This window comes from Pogonomyrmex barbatus, unplaced genomic scaffold (assembly GCF_055798465.1).
Source record: "Pogonomyrmex barbatus isolate J1 unplaced genomic scaffold, ASM5579846v1 scaffold2, whole genome shotgun sequence".
Taxonomy (NCBI): domain Eukaryota; kingdom Metazoa; phylum Arthropoda; class Insecta; order Hymenoptera; family Formicidae; genus Pogonomyrmex; species Pogonomyrmex barbatus.
This window is the reverse complement of record NW_028297116.1, coordinates 18,222,169-18,241,721: the sequence shown is the minus strand read 5'-3', so window position 1 is coordinate 18,241,721 and position 19,553 is coordinate 18,222,169. Positions and strand designations below refer to the sequence as shown.

Genomic DNA, 19,553 nt, shown 5'->3' with positions numbered 1-19,553 from the left:
TAAAACGATTAAAAACAACTTTACACATTAATAACACACGTCGTACGGTAATTTGAGTACCAATTAATATCCCTCAATTAACACATGGAAGTATCATCGAATGAGCACAATTCTCTCATCAGCGAAAAAAGAAAGAATTTATAAGAATTGTAAAACGAAACGAATGTCGAGCGGAACGTAATTTCCTACCGCCGATATTGTCGAAACTGGAACATGATCGCAAACGACGAGAATTCGAACATGCCAGACGTGTCACGTGGACTTGGCATGCAAACATATACAGTGACGTTCAAACTCCGCATTGGTCATTAACGGTTCATATGTTAAGTCATATTTTAAAAGTAAAATAAAAATTGACATTCGTGATCTTATCTGAATGCTTCTCTGACATCTATAAATATACATTCGCAAGCACGTGAATATACATTGCCGCATAACATTGTTGCGTTTTTTCTTGGATTTTACGGATTTTTTTCTTGAACCGATCGATCTTGTATTTAAATGTATAATACGTTTTTCATTTTAATGACTTAGAATTTGCAATAAATGCAAAATAATTGCAATTTGCAATAAATATAGAAAATAGAATTATGACTAATACTTTATCGTGAGAGATATGATTGTGGGAAATATAATACATGACTTTTGCACTCGGCATACTGACAATGAAGGAACGTTTGAAGGCGAATCGTGCGTAACGATTCCTGAAGCGCGTTTCACGAAACGCGTGATATTTGCGAGAATATCGTGGGAGTTACATAAGCGCGCGTAACGTAACTTCTACGTGCGTTTCGTAGAGAGCCTGAGGAAAGGAAACATGGAATTTCTCCGCTTCCCTTCCTCCGCGTCAGTGCTTTCCCCACTAGAAGATGCGATAACCATTCGACGAGATGAACGATAATCGACCGTAGGCTCTTTACCCTCGCACTTACACGACCGCCTCTTTGTGTCTCGTACCTCCAACGCTTTTCAGAAAAAAAAAGCATGTGATCGATAGAGTATTAACACGGAAGCGATTCTTTTTTCTCATGACAAGAAGGTATAGAATGTCGATGGAAATTTCTGTTAGGATATTCTCGATATGAAGCACGAAAATTTGATTGCTTATAGCACGGAGTCTTCTTTTTTTTTTATTATTAAGATAAAATTTTATCGCGGAAAATTATTTTACGCACGTGCTTTATGCATTTTATTGAACTCGTGCATGGGTTATGATGTTTCTACTTAATTTGTTCCAAGTGTAAATATTAACCATAACATATTTTTGCCGTTTTGTGGGAGATGATAGCCGCGTATGATGATAAAATTTCACCACGTCTGTGCTGTCTAATATTACGCTGCTTATCGATAATTTTTTGAATGATAATCACAGGGTTTGCATAAAAATATAATACTTAAAAATACCTCACAAAATGTAGAACGCGATTTTATACACGAAACATAAAGACCAGCTTTTAATCAGCTAAACGAGTGCAAGACTAGCTTGATGCAATTGATATTCAGCAATCTCTAGAGGCAACGAAACGTGCCGTCAACACCAAAGCCACTTCCGTAACGAGCGACACAACGGAAATCAACCCTAATCGCCGCGGAAACCTTTCACTTCGCACACGCGTTGAAAACGAGCGTAAAAGAGGGTAAGACGAGTGTGACTAGTCCAGTCGAGCGAGATATATCTCCACACACGATCAAATAAAAGCGATTCGATCAGGTCGAGCAGGATTCATCGAATTTTCCGACGGCGGGAATTTCCGCGACACATCTCGAGGCCGACGGAAGCGCTGCGTCGCACGACGCTTCCGTCCCGGAAGAATGAAAACCGGAATTCAGCCCGTGGGATCCGCACGAACGGCGCTGCACTCGATATTCAACGATATTGTCTAACCCCTCGTGAGAGATAACCCCGAGTTCGACTCCATCGTGCCGCTGCTCGTATAACACGTGTGTTTTCCGTGCGGCCGCCCCAACGTTACTGTCAGACCGACTACAGCTGCTTAGGCCGCGATCAATACGGTCTAGATAGTCGAGATGATTCAGATGACGGCGGCTACGCCGTGCCATTGACTGTGGATAAAATGTACGTAGCATCGAAAATTGGTGATAAGCGGTAAGTTGGAGTCCCTCGGATTGAAAAAAATTAATTGTCGTTTAATGAAAAAAAATTTGTGTGTCAATTAGCGATACTACGTGTCAGATTTTCGAGACTCTTATCTTTTCTGTATATATTTATCTTTTCATTATTAAAAGAGTTATCTGCATTTGGCATGACTGTAAACAGAAATTTTTAAATAATTTTTAGACACACACAATTTTCAATTTAGTCATTTTTAAAGGATAAATTTTAAAATCTCGATTTTTATCTTTCTTTTTAAAGAAAAAAGCTTTAAGTTATTTTATTTTCGTATAATTATTTTTGATATATCTTAGAAGAGACATTATTTTGTCAATTGTGAAGTTCACTATATTTATATATTTTATATTAATTATTATTCATGCTCCCTAACTTAAATTCTTTCTTTAGCAATTAATTTACTAAAAATACGTTCTATTCATCGATATTCAAAGCATAAGATAATTCTATGTATTATCTTTTATAATTTTCAACGTACATGTACTCTTTCTTCACGATCGTCCTAAATAAATGACGACCTGTATCCTGTCTAACGGCGCACCCTCGCAATTCTTCGAAATGGTTCTATCATATATATCGCCCATATATCGAACTAACCCATTAAAAATGTTACATCATCCCTAGATACGATGCTCGCCGATAAATTGATGCGATACATCGTAGGGTGGGGTCCGGGCCTTTTGTTGCAAAATTGCAGCGCATTCGAAAAGAATTGATACACGAGAGACGGAAATAAGGGGATCGGTTCAACTTCTATATCGCGTGACTTTGTAAGTGCAAGCGATTAAAAAATTCGAAACGGAGAGACAGCTGTCACGACCAATACTTTTACTATATAAAAGAAATTGCACTGTCTGCGTCATTTAGATATTAATAATTTATATCTGAAATTATAATTATATAATTCTTCGATGGGGATTTTGATAGAGAGATCGAAATACGAAGCGACGATGCAAATCTATACGCTTCTAGGATTACTTCAAAACTTTCGGAATAATAAATTATCTCGAAGACAATGCGATCTTAATTACATCGTTGCACACAAGCAGTCTAATTGTATCTCTCTCTCCCAGCGCGTATCTGCTTTCACAAACTTTCGGGTTGTATAACGATTGCACACATTACCACGAGAGTAACAACAAATAATTAAGCCAAATGATACATTATTTGCAAAAAAATTCTATCTTGTATCTAAACTAATAAATAAAAATTTATAGTTAAACGAACGTTCGTATTTTACATTTATAATGTAACTTTTTCTATATTACACTTTTATACACGTCTTAGATACATTTTATTTACATTTAAATATATTTATAAACAATTAATAATCAAATATCAATTAATAATCAATTATCTAACAGTATATTTTTAGTTTAATAACAGTTTAGCATCAATTTATTTATCTGTTGATAATGTATCAAAAATTTGATACAACAGGGTATTGTATTTGTAGCAAAATAAGTTTAACAAATTTGCATTGTATTTCATATCCTAGGTCTACGAAGTAATCGACTGAAGGTTGGTTATCGACGATATTTTTAAACAGAATCCGCAAGTCGATACGTGGGCGTAACCAATTCACTTGTCGCTTAATTAAGCAAGTAACGTTAACAACGGAGCGAACTCAATTGATGATCGTTACGCATAAATTGCCCAACACTTCCGCGTTACGTCAATAAGTTATTGATGCCGAACGAGTTTTTTAGAATTTAATCTAGTCTAACGATCGTGTGATATATTTGATCTTTATTATATTCCCGAATCTTTCTTCATATACAAACAACCTACTTCAAAGATATATTATTTTTGATTTATGATTTTTAATATTTACAATACAATGTAATTCTTTTAATTACCGTTTAATTACTTTCACTCAAGTGTACAAATTTCTGCTTATATTTTTACTTTTTAGACTTCTCGTAAGTTGACTTTATCTATCTTATCTTATTCAATCGAGCGAGTACGCCAACGGTATATCAGATTTAAAACCAATTTTTCACCACGATGACGAGAATGGATTTGAAAGTCAATCGCGTTGGACGGAGCGATTTCCCTGCGGAAAACCGACCGGCATTTTCCTCGAGAGATGCAATGCGGCGTCTCTATAATTCTGATACGCGAATCGAAGGTATTCGGCGCACGGGAAACTCAGAGGCGCGAGGAATTTCGTGGATTCTCAGAAGGCTACCGTTAGCTACGCTTCGAAGCCGGCGGATCGTTATTAATGAAAGAACAGGATGAGCTCTTCGGGCGCACCTTCCAGTAACGTCATCATGCCACCTTGAATGGCTTATGTTACGAGTGCCACCGTGCCGTAGACAATACGTGCGTTACGTGACGCGTGTGCGAGCGTGCACATCGTCTCGATTCCTCGCCATTTTTCTAAATCGGAACGCGTCCTTGTGTGTCGAGGATTCCGTCGAATTCTATGCGGCCTCTATACGACTCGAGTAGAGGCAATTTATCATTTCGCTGGAAATCAATGACACGTAAGTTGAGTGGAAACGCGAAACTTTGTTCAATTCAATTCACTTGTAATATTACATTACTATTTCAATACACGTACATTAAAAAAATTCTTTTTAAAGATTTATATCTTCTTTAATGGTCCTTCCTTTTAAATATTTTGTTTTGAATACAGTCAGATACGAAAATTAAATGTTTAATTGGAACTACGCTCCAATTCGCTCGCGATGGAAGGAATCCTGTAATTTTGTTGATTTTTAATAAACGATTCGTCACGATAGCGCTGTTATTGTGGAAAGTATGGTGGTCTTACCCATTTCTTGCCTCGCACTCTGTTCTGAATGCCCGTTTACGCGCATCGTCGACTCCGAACTTTCCTTTTCATACTTGTGTAGCACCTTAATGGAGGAATCGCGTCTGCAAAAAGAAAAACAGTAATATTGTTGTGTGCACTTGCTTTGCGCACGCATCGCATCGCATCGCAACGAAATATCGCATGCGCCACTTCTAATCGCGTCTTCCTATTAATTGTTTCCGTAATTACCGGAACAGCGCTCGCCATTGTGCGAAATCATTGTTCGAAGACAATGGTCTTAAGTAGGAATACCACCGGAGAGATTACCGATGGCTGAAATTATCCAGCTTGGAAACGATTATTTTAAATTTCACTGTAATCCAGGAAATCAATCAAGTAAACTAAAGACTAAGCCAATAGTTAGATAACGATTACATAGGTGGTATTTTGTATTTTATTCTATGCTTTAATGCGCTAAATCGTAAAATCATTGTAATGCTATAGAAAATGTAAATTTTAAAACAAAATAAAAAATAAAGATGATGAAAATCCTTTTATTTTCTTAATTTATAATTTAATAACGTTGAAAATAGTATAATTAAAAATATGTTATTATATCAAATATATAATTAAAATTCTTACTTAATTTAAAAGAAAGCTACATAGATAAAATTCCTGTATTTTTGCATAAACTTTCAGAAATATTACACATATACATATACAAATTTCAAACGTGTTCCTCTTCTTTGTAACGACTGTAATTCGAATAAATATAGATTTCTCTAGCAAAAGACTAACGGCGTGTTCGGCCTTTACGTAAGCAGCTGTGAACAACAAAATCCTGTAACTTTTAAACGCGCGCGTTTTTCCGCACCGCGTTTTTGCCCGCGAGCGTGAATTGCCGGCGATTTCGCTCGAAAGAAGGAACATCAACGTATAACGACCTTGGCCAATGAAAACGAATGGCGGTACATGATAGTATGTGTGCATAAAGAATCGTCAAGAGAATGTAGGACACGTTGCACCTTTCGTGTTTACAATCGCCGTAAGAAGAAAGTGCAGACAGCGGATTTTTATCTATAGGATGCCGCGAGTGCAAGAACGAGATTTATACCTTGTGGATGGATTCTGTTACGAGCATAATCACAAGAACAATAGCCTTTAATTATTTTATACGTAGTCCGAAGGAACGCAACGACAGACAGACTATGAAGTGCAATTATTCGATTCAAAGCAGCGTTTAAGGATGTATCATATCTATTCTTATTATTTTTATATGTACAATAAAAAAAATGATAAAAGAGCTTATAAATTATTCTAAATCGCATTTAAAAATAATATAAAAAAATTCAATGGCGGTTTAGAACCTGGATCAAAAAATTATTTAAATATAAAGTACTTTTGATCCAAGTTTTAAATCGTCGCAAAATTTTTTGTGTTACTTTTAAATGCGACCTAGGATAATCTATAATTTTTTTCATCGTAAGTAAAAGCATTCGTAATACATTCTTAAAGGTCATTAAAATAAAATAATGCCAGTCAAAATGGATTATAATACAATTCACGAATTCTCGATTATAAATTCTCGACCGCATAGAAGTACGTCCAAAGAATACGTCCTTGAATATATCTAAAATCTTTCTCTGATGCTTTACAGAATGGGAATATGAATACGCGGCAGATATAAATTTTTCGGCATCCTTTCGCACATCCTTTACCGCGTTCCGCTTTCGCACGATTTCTCAATCGCTCGAGACATGGTCTCATCTTGTCGTCGTCATCATTGTAACCGGCTCCATTTTTGCGTCTCACGGTATTCCGCTTTTGCGCGTTCGTTCGCGACTATCGATATCCACTTCGCTCGAGCAGGCTCGAACGAATGTATGTCGGAAACGCAAAGAGATCCGAAGTGCATTATCGCGAACTGGGACACGGTGAGTATATTACTCGGCGAATATGGCCAGGATACGTGCCAGACTCAGTGGTTTACAATCTCACTCCATACAGCCTGACGCCGGCAGTCATCTCTTGAATCGAAGAAGACGCTGCGATCTCGATCTCGGCAGATTATTTGTATAATGGCATAATCGCCGCAATCGCACTTGTATATTTAGAGAGTAACAAGGTAGGATTGTTTTGATAGTTAATTTATTTTTGCATAACGCGAAAATTATAATATCTTTGCACCAAAAAATAATTTAGTACGGAAAGATTCATAGTCAACCGATGATTCATAATCAACTTGATTTAAATTCCTATTCAGTCTAAAATATAAAGGGTATTATAAAAAGTATTTTTACGATATTATCCTTGACATTTTTCTTATCAAGAATTTCTGAATTCTATATTTAGATAATTTAAATATGAATCAATATACAGTCTATATTCTTTTGCCTCCCTACTCCTCTCCACAGCTTCTCAAATTAATTTAATAAAATCAGAAAAATTGAACAAATCAAATTTTGTTATACATAATAAAAAAATTTTATTACATGAATTCTAAGGTCAATATTTTTGAACTAGTTTCCAGATTGATTATTCTTTATATTTTCACTTTTCGAAAGAAAATAAATACTACTCTACTTATATAGCGCCGAGATTTATCCTCAGAAAGGAGCCGAGGAAACAAGAGAGCGAAGCCGAGGGAGCGATTCGAAATACAAAACCAGTAAGCATTGACCTGGCCAGAATGCTGCCTTATTGGTGCATAAGGCCGGGCCCCACGGTGCTTATTTTACGAGATCTCGTTGTGCACACTAGGTGCGTTTCGCCGTGCACCATGACGCCATGTACGCGTCCTTATACGTATTACACACGACATGGGTAATTGGTTCACCGTCCGGTGTCCGTAGGCAGCCCTGCGCTGTCGAGCCAGTTAAGATTCGAGTCGGTCAAGTGACATTAGGTTTACATAAATAGCCGCGCCTATGATCTCCGTATCGCGTTTTACGTTTATTTCTCTCCCTATCTGCTTAGATAGAGTGACACGATATCCGTCAAATCCGATTACGCGATAACCGGTGAAATATGCCGCATATCACCGCATTTACGCTGATCTGCTGTTTAATAAATTGTTGAAAACGACATGAAGCAAAAATCACGCATTGTAATTGTCTTACGATCTCGAGAAATTAATATGACCGCAAGGTAAAATAATCTTTAATATTTACATTGTAGATTATTCATATTCATGTTGTGTAACCAGGTTTCAAAGTATTTCTGATAAAAATTCAAATGAAATAAACTTTTTAAACAATCGACATTTAAAACCAAATAATATTGCAAGAAAAGAGAAGTAAATGTAACAAAATTACAATATAAACTACAGTAATCTACATTTTATATCATTTAAAATTTTTTAAATTAATTAAAGTTCAAATGAAATAAATTAAACGATATCAATTACTAATTAAGTCAACGTGTACTAACGTGTATATCACATAAATTACACGCAGTATGCATACTTCTACATTATACATGTTGGAAGGAAATTGAACTTTCTATTACGAGAAAATTCATGCAGCTGCGTTTGTTTAAGCGAAATACCACGCTGCGCTCGCAGTAGAACGACTAATAAGGATACGCAAGTTGAAGTAGCGGCAAGCGGAGAATGCGTTTCGTAGGTGAGGGCGATTGTGCATTTCGCGCGCTGTGACAATGCGAAACGAATTTGCATAGACGCGAATTGATGCCGCGAGACGGCAAACGGCGACGTCGGGGCGGTGATGGAACTTAGTTGGCGCGAATGAGACTCGTTAAACACAGCTGGTAGTTAACAGACAATCTGCCGGCTAAAGTGGATCAACGTTGAATTTATGGCGGTCGAAATGGCTCGAATTATTTCTCTGATATTTTACGTTCAAAGTACAAGTTATAGGTACAATTATGATAATACATACGTTACAACATGATGCCGTTGGTTGTAAAGTTTCGCCGATATATATTTTCTCGTAATATATGCGATAATCGTGATAGAAAGAGAAAAAAGACGATTCGTGCATCGCTTCTATTCTTAATTAACGAGCGGATTAATTATTGTTAATTATAGTCACGAAATTACTATGAACGTCACATATAGTTCCTTACGTATGATCTCGTATAATATAATTTCACATATGAATCGACGCAATAGCATATCATATTGACGCGTTATGTCTAATGAAGCGATTCCTTAATTAATCTGGGACGTCTTATGTAAGCACGCGATATGAATCCTCATCAAGCCGAACATTCTCAATTAGCCCATTCGAGAATGACAGCATGTAATTTCCAACGAAGAAAACACTTTAGATTAAGAAAAGAACAATCAAGAGTCAAATATCTCCTGCAAAAGTCTCATCAATTTTTGTATAGCCTCGGTAACCTTGTAAATTTTCTTTCGTTTATATGTATTTAGTGTTACTTAAAAAATAAAAAAATCAACTTTGAAATTATGCGTATTACAGTAATATAATATTAGATAATTATAATAAAATTATAAATATTAGCGAACAAAAAGATGAAACATAAAAATGCGAATTTATATGTTCATGAAATTTATGGAATAAAATACGTCAAAATTTGTAAATTTATTTTAGTGTTACAATAAAGAAATGCAAAATTAAGATCGATTTAAATCGTAATGTAAGTACATTTTACATATGCAATATACATTGTAAAGTTGCAGAGACAGTTAACTATAAGACAAGCTTTCTCAGAACGGCGAGAGTAGAATTCCATATTTCCTACCTTACCAAACCTTAATTAATTCAATTTCGCGTGCAGTACACTTTCCCGCCAAACATTCCTTTCACGCAGATCATAAATAACTCGTTAGTAAGTTTTACATATTACGATTTTTAATTATGAATATATGGAATAACAAAAATCATGATCCAAGGCCAAACGTGCAATTAATTACAAAAATAAATTGTAATACATAACAAGGCGTAAGAATATATAAAAGACTTTAAAATATACAATAAAAAGTGTATTACAGCGCAGTATCTAGTTAAATAATTTTATTTTTGACATACAATAAAATTATTTAGCTAAATATATATTACAGCGACTTTGAATTGGTATATTATGTAATCAGTTATATATTAAAGCAGTAACTCGTTAAATATTGATATAGGTATGTAGAAACAAGGACGCACATTGCGTTCCGAATATGACTAATCGATCCATCCGAGTTCAACTTTGGCTGACTTTGTAATAATAAGTTTTTCGTTTTGTGAGAGCCATACAAAATCCAATTTCCGCTGCAATACACGATTTATTGCGCTGTAAATTTTTATTGCTTCTTTTACACGCGAAACGAAAATAAGTAGAAAAGAAGTCCTGGAATTATAAGGTAAAATAAAAGCATAAAAGCTGAGCTGGCTAAGTGCTAAGTTACGATTCATGAACATGTAATTATTAACAGTATAAATAGTACCTGTCACAAACATTTCAATTTCTTATTAGGTCATCCTCAGTATCTTTTTTATATTTTTCTATTTTAATCTATAAATAAATAACAAAATAGCAAACAAATATATCCTGTCAGTTATCTACACTACGTTTAAAATTATAGTTATCTGTAAATCCTGGAATTATTATTTTGAAGGATTATTAGATCAAAATATAGACAATTTGTAATCTTTTATAATAATAAATTTTAAAATTAATTATAGTCTGTGAAATATAATAAAATAGTATTTTTAATAATATATATATAATAAGATTTAACATAAATAATACTTTTGAAATTTTTACAATTAAATTCTTTAAAAAAGTTAATACGTTTACGGATATTATGATGTAATTGTTAAATGCCAACATTTTGTGAACATTGCAATCATATTCATTGCAATCACTTCATTAAAGCAACCTGATAATGTGCTGTTCTTAATTATAAAATAATTATGATAATTATTTTACATAAATAGTTTTCTCATTTCAAATATAAATTAACTTTTACAAATAAAAAATAACAAATGGATTGTCGATGTTAACGAACAGTAAATGAAGCACTCTGTCCAAATTAATGAATATACATTACAATCTCAAGAATTTTATGAGATTAGTCTGTGGTTTATCACGTTACGCGTAATATTACGTAACTTTACCGCTAAGCGCCGACAGGAAATATCTTTGTCTCATTCAGAAATCTTCTTTCAGGCAGCAATATGTAGGTGGACGTTATGTAAATTTCGGCTCATCCAAAGCGCTAATGGCCGCGCGCATAGTCAGCGCTAAATAAAACAGCTATGTGCATAGAATCCGCATCTCTCGTTTCTAGTTTCCAATCACGTATTTCCCCTTTATACTGCATCTTCAAAGAGAATAGCTATGCTGTGCACAATTGATCCTGACCCTAAACTTGACAACATATTGTATAAGATATATAATTTTTCTTTACAAGTAGCAGAGAATACTGACAGAGAATATTTGTATGAATTGATTTGTTTGATTTGATTGTATGATTTTAATTAACTATCGCGTTATTATTTTCAGTTTTATAAGCATAACATTCTCTTCATATCTCTTTATATCTCGAAAAGATCACATTAAAAAAGAATAAGACACATAAATGTTTTTATATTTTTAAAAATATCATATATATCTTTTTACGTTTTTCATTATACATAATTTGTAATTATTTATTAATGTTTTTAATAGTTGGCATTTTAACAAAAGTTTTAAAGCGCAGTTTTTAATCGCGCTTTACAGCTTCTTCGAAATTAAGCAATTTTAGCCATATTTATATACAATACGGTTATAAAATTATTAAAACTTTGAAGCTGAATATATTTTAAAAAATATGCTATTGCGAGCAAATGTATGAAATGTAGTAAAATACAATGTAACAAAAATTAATGATTTAATTTGATCAACAGACATTACGACATTGTGACAATCACAAGGAAATGACGTTAAATCATTTGCGTCTCGTGTTTAGAGCTGTTTCCAGTTAACAAGACGTAGGTGGATGTTATGCAAATTTTGGCGTAGCATCCTTCGCATTAATGGCGCGACCGTGAGGACATGCGACTGGCGTCAAGATAAATAAATAGGGACAAGACACGAACTATGGATGAATGCGAAGCCGTATGTATTCTGTCAGGTATATCCAAGTATAGCTATTGTCACCGTAAGAAAGCGAGGAATAAAAAAAATCGAAATGGAATATTTAATAGTAAGACAAATTATTTAATAATAAAAGATAAATCTATATATTTATCTTAAAAACTCTTCAATACTTATGTTTTTTTATTAATGTTTTATTAATGTTGTATTTGTAATTACATTTTTCGGCTGTGAATTCCTTTAATTTATTACTTTTACTTCAACATCTCGAATTTGTTATTTAAATTACCCGAATGCTTCTCATAGTTGTAATTTCATGGTTGGTTTCCAGACGAGGGAATGCAAGACCTGTTTTGATTTATAAAGACGAAGTCGATCGATAATGTTTATCGGTCACGAGATCTCGTTGGAGAGAGAGAGAGAGAGAGAGAGAGAGAGAGAGAGAGAGAGAGAGAGAGAGAGAGAGAGAGAGAGAGAGAGAGAGAGAGAGAGAGAGAGAGAGAGAGAGAGAGAGAGAGAGAGAGAGAGAGAGAGAGAGACTCTCCGTTTCTGCTAGCATTCAAATCTCGTTCCGGATAACAAGTTGCAGCAGGATGTTACGCAGAAAATCTGGCGGTATATATCCTTTATGCAAATTTGCATTCGCGAGGCAGATTCGCTCTTTTCTTATCTGACGAACGGCGCGGCGGGCGTTATTAGTCGACAAAGATAAGCAATAATCGCACATTGAATTCGTAAACATTGTTGTTATTGAAATACAAATTAATATTAAGGGAAGCGTAATATTAAGAGAAGCGAAATCGCATTATGTCTCGTCCTTGCCCGCTTGTTTTCTGAAACGGTAAGATAAGTAGGATTTTTAATACCATGTTTTTCACGTCGATGTATTAATGTATTAAACCGTAACAATTTCTTCCAAGTGAATTTCTCGCGTATATTTTCTCTGTAATATTTTAATTTCAAGGATACATAACGCGTTTATCCCGCAACTCCTTGTATAGTTGGTGAATGGACGAGAAAGTAAGTCAAATTTAAAATTAGAAGTTCGCTCACGTACTTATTTCCATTCACTCTATCTTATATGTCATATCAATAAACGTTTGTTAAATTTAATTATAGTCTGATTCTCTCTCTCCATTTCTGCCTTTAAAAGAGCAAAAGATAATCAGTTTAAATCACCGGATAATTTTAATTAAAGAGTGTATCTTGAATGAAAAAGAAAACTTAACCGTATCTAGCTGTAACTAATGTTTATGAAAATAGTCGTATATTATCTTTCTTAGTCGGCGAAGCATAGTTATCGCACGCAGTTATATTTTTCATTTTTGTAGCATCAATATAATCAATACTTAATTTTAATCCAGTTTACCTTTCAGGTTTATCCACAGGCTCTATTCATACATCATTAACTAATAATATCAATTATAAATAACATCAGTTGTAATCAGGTGTTTTGCAAAAGATTATAGCTATTCGATGCTTAATATGCAAAATATGAATATCTAATTTTCTATTATTAATTCTATTATTAATTTATACATATATTACATAAACGTTTAATTAATACTTCTACAAAAAATTTATAAAAAATAGTTCCATAATAATTCAAAAGTAATTTCACTAATTGTAAGCTGTATTAAAATTTCAAAAACTTTAATTTAAAATATTAAACATTTCTCTCTTAAAATTAAACTTAATTTATTTATATCTCTTAACAAAATTAATTATGTTCTTTTCTTGTAAATTTTTTTTCCCTTGTCATTTTTTCTTGTCATTTTTAATTCTTGTAACTTTTTGTCTTTTTAATGTTGTTTATTAAAATACTGCAGTTAAAAGTACTGCAATTATTCGTCGGTAGAAATTGAAACTGAGAAAATAATATATTTTAATGAGATGCGTGTGTGCTCCTTTAGCGTGTGACACACCGAACTGTTATTTATTCAGTTTCAGATCGATGGATCGAACGGTTTGATAACGAGAAAGTCGCGGGAGTTGCGTAGGAAAGGTTTATCGTGTCAAGCCCGCACATGCAAACGCATACCTCGCATCGCGTTGCAGTTGATTGACCTCGATGTCCATTATGCGCGTAGCAATGGTGGTGAGATCGGTGACACCTATCGAACTCGTGCCATTCGTGTAATTTGCACGTGGGATCCAAATCTCTTTAGTATTCCATTGCAATTTAATACATAATTTATATCATCAAATTCACATATGATTCTAACGAGGAATCATGAATAAATAATTGAATTTTCCTATCAATCTAACGAGCCATCTTATCGTTATCATAATAATAATGCGCATACGACATCCCAGTATATTAATAGCGTATATCAATAGAATTCACATTTTCTAAACCAAGAATTATTTCTCCTTAATAATTGCGCATTATTATTTATCACGTTTCTCACGAATTAAATTAATTTGCATACGGATAATAAATATTTCTTCTATGAAAGTGAATGGTGATTTGTACATGGGATTTCTGTAGATATTCTGTTTCTGTTCGGAGACCCTAGTCGGCTTAAAGGTGAACGGTGTTGTGTATCGGGCAAGAATTTCATAGCAGAAGAAAATAAAAGAGTAAGAGCGCTCGTTAGTAGTCAGGGTCGAATGTTAAAATATAAAACGTTAGGTTATATTTAGAAGCGTGGCTGGTGATCGAGTAAATTCTGCCAAAAGTTCGCAGGTCTTTTCTTAGCAGTCCACATGTATCGTATTACTCTATATTACTTTAAATAAAATGATGGAAAAATAAAATGCGTTTTGTATTTCAAATTCTTTTTCAGCATTTTCAGATTATCTAAAAATGATGGTAATTAAGTCCCACGGATTTTTGACAGAATCCACAGTCAGCGGCCTTGACACTTATCGCAAATAGATAATGAGCTTCAACACGAGAGTACACCTACTCGTTTTAAATTCCCCCTGCGGACGATAAGAAAGCACGATACGAAGCCACGATTTCCTCATAACCTGCACCGAACTAATCGCGATCCCGTGGGAACCTCTGCACCCTATACTCCCGCAAAATATATTTCGTAGCACTTAGAACCTGCTGTGCACAACAGTCAACAGAGAAACTAAATTCTTATCTCTTACGTCGTTTCGCCTCGGGCATGCCTGCGCGTTTGCAGTCATTATATTTATTATTTATTTAACGTGTTTCCTTTTTTTCGTATACATAGTATCGTATACGATAAAATTTAATGGAATGGTGTCTCTATATGAGAACAAAATGAGCTATGACGTTGGGCAAATTGGTGAAATTTTATAAATCTTGTTTCATTAATATATATTTCTTCTTGCTCTTTTCCATTCTTCTTTTTCCATTAATATATATTTTAATATTATAAAATATATTAATATTTATTTTGTGAGTGAATTTTAATTAATTCTGCACAACTCTAATAAGAAAGAATTTACGTCTAATGTTTACACATATCTTTTTTAATTTATTTTCTCTTTCTTTAAATATTATCAATTTTGTGCATTTTGTGCCGCGATCAACGATATAATATTTTCATTTTTAAAACAATTTTTAAATTCACCTACAAATCCCTCATGAAAAAAACATAGTTTGTTTAAAGTGTAAATTTATTTCCCACCTCTGAGAGTTATTGTGTAAGGCTAGAAAGTTGAGAGATATATTATACGATATCTTTCTCATTGCATTTTAAAAACAAATTTATTCAATCCACTATCGAGTTATTATAGAGATATTTCGTGCATATTCAAATAAAATTAAAATAAATTTTTACAGCATTTTCGATTATCGTTGAAATATATTAACGCAAGTAGCGAAAGCTTTGTCAGGTGCTATATTTTTGCAAATCACTATTATATATATTCAGCTTTAAGGTTACTGCGGCGAATTCTCTTCTTTCAGATTCGCCTGCTTTTTAAAAATGGAATCTAATTCAAAGTTTGTATTCACTTAATCAAATAATCAATAATTAATTTGATATATCACCTTGTATATCAAATATATATATATATATATATATATATATATATATATATATATATCGAAGTAGAGAAGAGAACCATTGATGAGACGGTGAAAATTTCTTTTCTTATATAAGAGGTTTAATAATTTTGCATGCATTCATCAATACATATGGATTCATTGTGTAAAGGAAACCGGAGGAAAGCTGGCAATAAACGAACCTCCTAAAGCAATCTAACAGGGTTCGTAAGAGAGAACGGAAAAACTCCAAATTTTAAAAATTTTTGTCGTTTGATAAGAAAAAAAAAGGAAAACTTTTTAAAACTTTTAACAGATTTTTAGAAAAATTTTTAAAGTAGACAAAGTTTTCGCATTATTAGCACTATTATTCTGGATGTTAATATTAGCAATTTGCTATTATTAGCAATAGCACTTTTTCAAATTGTGTCGCGAGTGTTAATTATTTAAAATAACAAATAATAAAGAATAATTTTTTCTTAACATCCAGAATTCACATATAGTTGGCATATTTCGCGCACACGCAAGAAAAACAGAGAGAGAGAGAGAGAGAGAGAGAGAGAGAGAGAGAGAGAGAGAGAGAGATATTCATTGTTCCTTCTACAATCTCTTGAATGTCATAAACATGTTGTTGTCGTACGCTTGAATATCTCGCTCGCGATACAATGTGTAAGGATGTATTTCCTAGTCATTCGTATGGCCGTCAGTTATAATTAGTCGTTTTGCACGTTACGTTATCTCGCGCGGGAGCATGGATAATCGACGGCGATTGCGTAGCGTCATGTCGCATCGCATGGCATCGCATCGCGTCGCGTCGCGTCGCGTCGTCGCGCACAATGACGAGATGTCTATTTCCGTCGCGCGTCGCCGATAACGAAAATCGGGCTTCCTTCCCCCGAGGACGCGATGCGCGAAATTTTTAATAACACCGACACCGTTATGCTCCGCTTTTTCGTCGCCGCGCGTACTCATGGGAGTCACACTCTCTATACGCGACTCACGGCTTAGACAATGGCGAGAGAAATTACGGCGCCGGTGAATGTCGTGAGAAACCCGGTTGAGCGCGCCGTTGGCTCACATTGTCGGAACAGGTCGTGTAATTGGCGGCGGTGTGCTCGAGATCTTCGGTCGTCTTATCCTGCGCCAAATACGCCAGCGTACGGTACGTGAAGCGCGCGCGCGGTTCTCGCCGCAAAAACAACCCCCCCCCCCCCCCCCGTAACTCACTCTCATCAATTTTACAAATTGAAGAAGCGTCAAAGAATAATATATCGTAGCTCGTTCGACAAACCGCCTGAATGAGAACTGTTCTAGAGTGATACATAATTTTTCTTTATGCATAGTTAGACAACAAAAGAAACAATATTTATTTCCTTTAAAGCTAATACGAACCCTCTTCTGTAAAGACGTTCGAGAATTTTATTCGCACCATTCGCATGAATTGTTTACGTTTTGTTTCAGCTCGTGTGTTAAAAAATAGGATTGTTTCTCGTCACAACTATATTAAAAATAAATAATGAATTTTTAATTATAATATTTCTTCATTTTTCTTTTTATTAAAGTCTGTTTCTCAAACGTGGCATTCAGAGGATGATCATCATGTCGTGAATAATTTATAGAAAAGCTTTACTCCGTGTTTACGTCGAAAGGGTTCATTTTTACATTATCTATCGGAATATTAGCGGAATAATCATTAAAGGAAGGTTATTGTTTCCCGTAAAGCGTTTTGAAACGCTTGCATGAGCAACTAAGTTTTCCCCCGATCTTATCGAATTATCGCATCGACAGTTTGTAACAACGTTAGAATTCCATCTCGTATTGAGGTCTGTTAAACAATTTCGCATGAGAAACAGTACATAAAATGCTCAATTTCAATACACTGAGAGAAAACAAAATAGTTGTGGCAACTATATTTAATGATAATTATGAAATTTAAATATCTAAGTTTTTAAAGTAATAAGTATGAAAATATTGAATACAATAAAAATATAGTCAGGATAACAATAGATATGAATGATTAATTAATAGTGAAATAGCGACTATAATTACATAATTCTATAGACTTCATACAAATAGAATATGACATTATATTTTTCCAATTTAGACGAATATTTTTGTGAAATAAGCATAATGCCATAGTTAACAATTGAGTTAAGTTTAAAAAGTACATACTGAGAACAACGGTATACAATACATTAGTTTATTTAATGATTTACTAAAGATTAATTTTACTATATTTTCTTGATTCATGTAACTTGTTGATTGTTCTTATTACAACTTTATTATACATCATTGAGGCGCTGTTTGTACAAATTTCTAGTTATTAATACGACTTTTTTCTCTGAGTGTATTGATGATGAGAAATAACATTTTGTGTTTCCATAGATTTGCTTAGTTTATGCACATAAAATAATTTGTATGTCTAAATATATTTATAAATTTACAATTATAAGATAAAATATCAATGCACACCATCTTTTAATACGTTTAATTCAATAAAAATAAATTAAATATTCATGTCTTTTTAAGAAGTCTTATTTATCTCTTTTGAGATGTTGATTCAAAGAACATTTTTAAGAGATATTGTATCTTTACCATCGAAGCATCGAATATAAACCCTGACACATATTGGCAATCTAATTCTATTTAATCTTTGATAAGGTTAATGTAAAACTAAAAGCAGTTTTGTAAAAAGTTGTAAAATATTTTTTATCGATTAATGCGAATCGCTTTTCCTACGATTGAGAGCATTCTGCCGATACACTATCTGTAATTATCTATGTACATAGTACTGCCTATAATCTCGAGATTAAGATTTCTCATCAACCGCGGCAGACAACATTTTATCTTGAAATAAATATGACTAAATGTGCTTGGACTTTCTGATGCCCCTCCAGTGCATTATGTCATTACCGAGATTGATTATTATCGATTATACCAAATGTCGCGCATATGTATTTAAAAGATTTTCAATTATATATTAATTTGAAAGTAATTTTAATTTTATATTTAATTAAATATTTTTAATAAAAATTTAATTTGTAGTTAATTTAGAAGATATTTAATAAAAATTATATTTTTTAATCGTAAATCTCAATTAAAAGATTTTAATTTTAAATTTTATAAAAAAAGTTTGTCATTAGGCGGAAATCAGTGATATATTATTCATACAATAAATAATAGCAATAAAAAAGAAATAATCTAAAAACATTTCGAAAAATAAAAATTGAGATAATTGAATATTGACTGATGATATATTAAGTGATAAAAATTAAAATGTCAGATTTAATGATACATCCAATCAAATTTTTGCTAAAGAAATACCGACTGTCAATTTGTCACCAAACTTGTTTTATTAAGAGAAAGTGAACATTCATAGCGTATTATCTACATGTATATCAATCACATCAGTCGAGAAATTATATCAAAAAATATTCTTAAATTTATCGCAAAACAGAACTTGATCACCATCAGTTTCCCGAAAGTTTTCAAACACACAAAGATAAATCCTTTCAGCGGCCGCGCGTTTCAAATGCTCCCCGATAAGGGGGATAGTTATCCGAACGAACAATCGACTCGTTCGCGTGACTATTGGATGTTGTCTATCGCGAAATATCGCACATAGCAGGGAGCAAAGG

The 19,553-nt window shown here is 33.5% G+C and overlaps 1 protein-coding gene across 14 annotated transcripts in view; it reads right to left on the bottom strand.

The window, feature by feature from the left end:
• Positions 1-19,553, bottom strand: part of LOC105431143 (echinoderm microtubule-associated protein-like 2) — a 38,848-nt gene that overhangs the window by 18,740 nt on the left and 555 nt on the right. For 6 of the 14 annotated variants that reach the window (XR_016139173.1, XM_011645142.3, XM_011645149.3 and 3 more), the window contains exon 1: positions 1,405-1,974. The exons of 1 other annotated variant lie outside the window; for it this stretch is intronic. Coding sequence is in view for 2 of the 13 variants with exons in the window: in XM_011645147.2 (XP_011643449.2) it covers positions 4,914-4,959 (46 nt within the window). In the remaining 11 variants the exon portion in view is untranslated. Of the gene's footprint in view, positions 1-24; positions 1,212-1,404; positions 1,993-4,913; positions 5,018-19,553 lie in introns of those variants that run through there. 7 more of the 14 variants (XM_011645147.2, XM_011645148.2, XM_011645143.3 and 4 more) reach the window with 6 other exon arrangements.